At 47.3% G+C, this 6,630-nt stretch overlaps 1 protein-coding gene across 3 annotated transcripts in view; it reads left to right on the top strand.

Annotated features, from left to right (window-relative positions):
* Nucleotides 1-4,958, top strand: part of Abcd1 (ATP binding cassette subfamily D member 1) — a 22,649-nt gene extending 17,691 nt beyond the window's left edge. For all 3 annotated transcript variants that reach the window (XM_055591792.1, XM_055591793.1, XM_055591794.1), the window contains 5 exons: nt 365-510; nt 852-997; nt 3,238-3,322; nt 3,533-3,658; nt 3,743-4,958. In XM_055591792.1, coding sequence (XP_055447767.1) covers nt 365-510; nt 852-997; nt 3,238-3,322; nt 3,533-3,658; nt 3,743-3,950 — 711 coding nt within the window. In that variant the 3' untranslated portion in view covers nt 3,951-4,958. The remainder of the gene's footprint in view (nt 1-364; nt 511-851; nt 998-3,237; nt 3,323-3,532; nt 3,659-3,742) is intronic.
* The last annotated feature ends 1,672 nt before the right edge of the window (nt 4,959-6,630 follow it).

Below are 6,630 nucleotides of genomic sequence, written 5' to 3'. Positions count from 1 at the left end.
TTCCTTCCTTCCTTCCTTCCTTCCTTCCTTCCTTCCTTCCTTCCTTCCTCTTTTAAGACAGGATCTCATGTAGCCCAGGTTGGCTTTGAATTTGCTGTGTAGCCAAGTTGAATTGAACCTGAACTTATGATCCTCCTGTTTCAGCCTCTGAAGTGCTAGGTTCAACCTCTGAAGTGCATACATGCTTTATGTGGTGCTGAGGATTGAGCCCATAGTCTATGTGCTCCCCAAGTACCCTTACAAACTGAGCTATATCCCATCCCAGATGTAAAAGACTTTATGAGACTGAGAAGGAGGGCACAGTAATCCAGGGTATGGGGAAAGAGACTTAAGCTCTGAATGTCATGCCCTGATTCTTCCACAGGTGGAAGAAGGCATGCACCTGCTCATCACAGGCCCCAATGGCTGCGGCAAGAGCTCTCTATTCCGAATCCTGGGTGGACTCTGGCCCACATACAGTGGTGTACTCTATAAACCCCCACCCCAGCGCATGTTCTATATCCCTCAGAGGTGAGTAAACCTAGTCACTAAGCCTTCTCCACTTCTTTCCATCTGTGCATCTGAAGAATCCACCTCTCAGGAAAGGATGCCAAGATGTTACACCAGATCCCAGTAGCCAAGAGCACAAACTAGTCCTGTCCATTTCAGATCAGGAGGTGGGGGTGGGGGTCTGTGAAGGTGATATACATACTTATGTCCATGCACATATGTGAGTATATGGACATGTTAGTTGGGAGACCGCCTGGGTGTGGTATGTCAGCAGTTAGAAAGCACTGTGAAGCATATTAAGACACAGCACTGTTGGGAAACAGGGACCTCTTGCCCCCAGTGGACATGCATCTTTTCTACAGGCCTTACATGACCGTGGGCTCCTTGCGTGACCAAGTGATCTATCCCGACTCTGTGGAGGACATGCGGAGGAAGGGCTGCTCGGAGCAGCAGCTGGAAGCCATCCTGGGCATTGTGCATCTCCGCCACATCCTGCAACGGGAGGGAGGTAGGGGCAGGGCACAGGGTTACACACCAATCACCCTTTGTCCCAAGATTCTGATGGGGATCGTGTTGCCAACCTACCTCTGGCCTCTACCCCAGTCCCAGGGGACAAGAGTTACCTCAGCATTCAGGAGTTCAAAGTGCCTGCCAGGAAGGAAGGGTAAACAGGTTGCAGGGATGCCAAGAAAGGGGACTTGTAGCACAGAAGTTACTTCATTGGTTATCTAGGAGACCCTTGGGGAGTGAGATGACAGCAAGACAGGATGCCACTGGAGCTTGGGGTAGGGAGATATTGGCTGCGCTTGTGAGACACTGAAAGCTCTAAGGCTGTATGTAACCAACTGACAGATCAGGTTTTTTTTAATATTGTTCATATTATATATACATTTGTGTGTTGCCTACATGTATGTCTATAAGGGTGTCAATTTTACATTTAAGCAAGCCTGACCCTTCTCTCTTGGTAGGATAGCAAGGCACATTCCTTTTTTTTTTTAAGATTTATTTTTACATTTTTATATTTATTTTTATTTGTATGTGCACTGGTGTTTTGCCTGCATATATGTCTGCTTGAGGGTGTCATATCTTAGAGTTACAGACACTGTGAGCTGCCATGTAGGTGCTGGGAATTGAACCCAGGTTCTCTGGAAGAGCAGTCAGTACTCTTAACCACAGAGCCATTTCTCCAACTCCAGGCACATGTTTCTGTTTACACAGAAGCTTGGAATCTGAGTAGAGAGCAGAGTTATGCATAACTCTGAGGAGAGTCCTCAAGGAGGAGGAGCAGGTAGCAAAAGAGCTTTTGAGAAGAAAAAGCTTATTGAGCAACATCTCCATGGTCTTGTGGTTGCCCTGAATGGCTAGTACCTGCAGCCAACCATTGCAACTTTTTTGGCTTGAATTTAACTCTGAGTAATGGTAATATGCTGGTTCCCACAGTGCTTCAAATAATTTATAGGTTTATCTTACTGTGCTGTAAATTCCAAAAGAAATAGACCACAGTTGGGAGCAGAAGTGTTCACTATAGACTCCAAGGATACATACTCTTTTACGAAATTATGATGCTGTGCATGGGGCTTCCATTCCTAAAGTTACCTTATGATACAATATGACTGCTCTAGCTATCACAATACAGTCCCCCAGACCATAGGATGGAGGAAGTGGTGAAGGACAGAGACAAAGGGTGCTTGCCTTCTGTCTTCCCAGCAGGTTCCACCAGTACTATATGTATGACAGTGGCTAGAATTAGCACCATGGTTACCCTTCACCACAGGACAACCTATAGTATTTCACATGTCTTAAGAAAACTTCTAGTCATGTAGAAACACAGAATGGTTGATAGGAGAGGACTTCTGTCATATACTCCTGACAAATCACCTTCCTCACATGCTTAATCAGTCCTCTATGCCAGCATAGTGGCACTAGACCATGAGATAAGGCCCAATTCCTCTGACAAAGGCCTCTGTCCTAGGGAGAACACTAACCATCCCTGAGGCTCTTTACTCTCATTACCTGCTGCCTGCAGAGGGCAGAGTTGACAGGTTCTTCATTGGCAAATAATTAGGTGTCCTGGGGCTGCCATGACTAAGTACCACAGACTCACAGGCTTTAGCAAAGAAATTTGTTTTCTGCCATTCTGGAGACAGATTTGGGTGTGGCAAGGCTAGCTCCTTCAGAGACTATGAGGTGCTCTGCTCAGCTGGTAGCACACCAACTTCTCACTGTGTGTCTTCATATCATCTTCCCTCTGTACATGTCTCTGTGTTTCAATTTCCATTTTCTATAAAGGTACCAGTCACACTGGATTAGGGTTCACCCTCTTGACCACAACCTGAGCACATTTGGAAAGACCCTCTTTCCAAAACCTGCAGCATGTGTTTTGTCAAGTAGATTTTGTTTGTTTGTTTGTTTGTTTGTTTTCGGTTTTATAAGACAGGGTTTCTCTGTATAGCCCCGGCTGTCCTGGACTCACTTTGTAGACCAGGCTGGCCTTAAACTCACAGAGATCTGCCTGCCTCTGCCTCCCAAGTGCTGGAATTAAAGGTGTGTACCACTGGGCCAGGCTGGAGAAAATTTTTGTTCCAAATCTCTCAGTAATTAGTGTTACAGGCAGATGAAGACACCAAGCAGAAGTCTGCAGCGAGACAAGTTCTGCGAGGGTCAAATATGGCCTGGCTTTCCATCAGCCTCATTTAACTCCTACTGAGTTCCTGTTTAATTAAGTTGAGTCCCTCACCTCCTGCCCAGGTTGGGAGGCTGTGTGTGACTGGAAGGATGTCCTATCTGGAGGTGAGAAGCAGAGGATTGGCATGGCACGCATGTTCTACCACAGGTGAGCACTGCAATGACTTTCAAGGACATTCATTAATTTGGACCCTACAAGAGAGGTAAAATGGGTGCTCCCAGTAGGAGGAAGACAGCTACATGGAGGAGCCTCACCCATCCCAGTTCAGCAGGGCCGTAGGTCACAAGTAGTTGGCAGGGGCTGGAAGCTGGAGAGTGGTGGGTAATTCACAGCTTTTCTCTTCACCCCCGCTGCAAGGCCCAAGTATGCCCTCCTGGATGAGTGCACTAGTGCAGTGAGCATTGATGTGGAAGGCAAGATCTTCCAAGCAGCCAAGGATGCTGGTATCGCACTGCTATCCATCACCCATCGGCCCTCCCTATGGTAGGTGCTCTTGGAGTTGTGGGAGAGGCTGCTACCTGAAGTGGGAAAGCAGCTATGACAGCCTCCCATCCCTCTCCTATTCAGGAAGTACCACACACACTTGCTGCAGTTTGATGGGGAGGGAGGCTGGAAGTTTGAGAAGCTGGACTCTGCGACCCGCCTGAGCCTGACTGAGGAGAAGCAGCGCCTGGAGCAGCAACTGGCAGGCATCCCCAAGATGCAAGGGCGCCTTCAAGAACTCCGCCAGATCCTTGGCGAGGCTGCAGCCCCAGTTCAGGCCCTGGTCTCCTGACTGGGCACCTTCCCCCAGCCTCCACCCTTCTCCAGGCTCTCAGATTATATGAAGGAAGCTGCAACTCCTACCTGCCCTGCATGTCTTCTCCCAAGCCTCCTAGCCAGTTATGTGACTTCTCTGAAGGTCCCACTCTTAAGCAAGTAGATATGAATATGACACTCTACTTCCAACTCCCAGCCCATCTTTCACTCTAGGGTCTGCACCATGAACTGTGCCCTGTTCCGGGCAATGTGTCCTTTACTTTTCTCTGGGGAAGGGTGGAAGGTTTGGAAGTCTTCAATCCTGACCCTACACCAGCATGGCTGAGCCATAGGAAGTAAGTAGGAGCTGCCCCCCTACTGCCAACAGCCAGAATATGTGACAAGCCTGGTGGTTATGGGTTACATCCCTCCTGAAACCCAAATCCTCATCATTCCTTTATTCCATCCCTTTGTTGCCATCCCCTAGGGTGGCCAGCCAATACCCCTGTCCCACAGGACACTGCCGCCCCCCCACCCTGCCTGTGTGCCATGTTCTGCCAAATGGGGCCCAAGATCAGACAGGGCCCAAATTGTGCCCTTCCCCATTGTAACCCCAAGAATGACAGTGTTCTTCCTGAGTGATGAGAAGAATGTAGCCCTGGCCCTCCGACTCTTCTACCTTCTACAACCTAATTTATTGGATTCCCAGTTTATAGATGTCTGCATTGTCAACATGAACACCCTGCCAGCACAAGAGGTGACTGGGTGGACCCTTCAATCTACCCAGCCTCTGGTGCCAAACCTGGCCCCTCACCAGCCTACACTGCCAGTTGCCACTGGGGTTGTCCTCTGCCAGCTAAGCAGGAGTGAGGGCACCATGTTCCCAGCTCAGTGCCAAAGAGGGGTCACAGGAGGTGTTGTGTCTGCTAAGCCAGCCCTCACCAAGAGGAAGACCCCCCCCCACTGCCACTGTGTGCCTTTCCTGGGCCCTCAGCCCTCTGGCTGGGGTGCCCCTTCAGTCCTCAGTAAAAACCTTTGGAAAACACTCCTGCCTCCTGGACTTGGTGTCTTGTAGAAGTTGTAGGGAGTGAGCCAGGCACTGGGGCACATGCCTGTAATCCTAGCACCTGACAGGTAGAGGTAGGCAGATCTCTGTAAATTCAAGGCCAGCCTGGTCTACAGAGTGAATTCCAGGACAACTAGGGCTACATAGTGAGACCCTGTCCCAAACAATAACAAAAAATTCTTGGGTAGGTCAGAATGTTGGCTGGAGAAAAAGAAGAGATGTGGGCCCAAGTGAGAAACTGATCCAGCTGCTAATCCCATGGGACTCAAAGAGTGCCAACAGCTGACTCAAAGTCAGTGTTCTCTGGTTATACCATTTGTACCCTAGGGAAGTAGAGCTGCCAATCATTGCTCTAAAATACCTTAGGCTAAATGACTTTGATCCCTTTGCAGGAGAGAAGGGACCCCTGTCTAGTCCCTGCTTATAGAAAGCCAGTGAGCTGCCAGGGAGGTAAACTGAGCACCGAAGTGATTTCGGGATTGAGTTGCACTGGTGCTTCTGAACCTTCTAGGAAGAGAAAACAGCTTGTGCAAAGGTCCAGGGGTGAGTGCAGAGAAAGAATCCAGTGCAGGGGGAAGGAAAAGCTTGGACTGAGACAAAAGGTCACTAAGGGGACTTATGCATGATAGGATTGGCCTTAGGTTCTGTGTCAAGCAGGCTGTGGAACTATGTGTGGACCCTTGCTAAAGATAGGGCAGAGCTGCTAGACATGGGGAAGGGATGGTGTGGGCAGCTCTCATAGAGCTAAGCTAAGTTACCATACTGCCCAGCATTCCTACTCTCAAGTCATTCCAAAGAACCAAGTTAGAAAACCGTGGCGTAGATGGTTATTGTATAGATTCTATACAGTATTCACAACATCCTGAGAGCCCAGCAACAAACAGAGAAACCCATAGAGTAGAATATATTTGACCATAAAAGGCAACAAAGCAGTGACACATGCTATAACATGCACAGACCTTAAAGACATACTACTGACATAAAGAAGACTGACACAAAGATCCAAGTATATGATTGCATTTAAATGAAATATCCAGAACAGCCAAATCCATAGAAACACAAAGCAAATGTACAGTGGCAGGGCTGGGGGCTGGGCAGTTTGACAGAATGGATATGGGGAGAAGTTGTTTAATGAATAGAAGTTTTTTTTTTTTTTTTTGGGGGGGGGAGGTGATGAAAATGTTCAATATTGAAAATTTACAAAATACAGCTGAACTGTGTACTTCAAAGAGACCTATGTGAATTTCACTAACAAGTGGTTCATAAATAGGTATAGATGGATAGACAGATACATAGATTGCTATTAAGATAGAAAAATAGGTGATGGATTGGTAGAACAATAAATTAGCCAGGCATAATGGCTTGGGTATATAATCTCACTTAATCTGTTGAAGCAGGAGGATTGGCACAAGTTTGAGGCCATATTGGGCTACCTAGTATATTCCAGGTAAACTAAAGCCAAGACTTACTTAGATCCGCTTTCAAAAAAGCCAAAAATTTTTTAAAAAGGCAGTAGATGCATAGATGATTCAGGAAAGATTATTTATAGATAGCAGATGATGGAAAAATAATGATAGATGGTAGGTATGATTGTTAGATAGATAGATAGATAGATAGATAGATAGATAGATAGATAGATAGATAGATAGAT

Source organism: Psammomys obesus, unplaced genomic scaffold, assembly GCF_907164565.1.
Source record: "Psammomys obesus unplaced genomic scaffold, mPsaObe1.curated_primary_1811, whole genome shotgun sequence".
NCBI lineage: Eukaryota > Metazoa > Chordata > Mammalia > Rodentia > Muridae > Psammomys > Psammomys obesus.
This window is presented reverse-complemented; position numbering and strand designations above follow the sequence as displayed.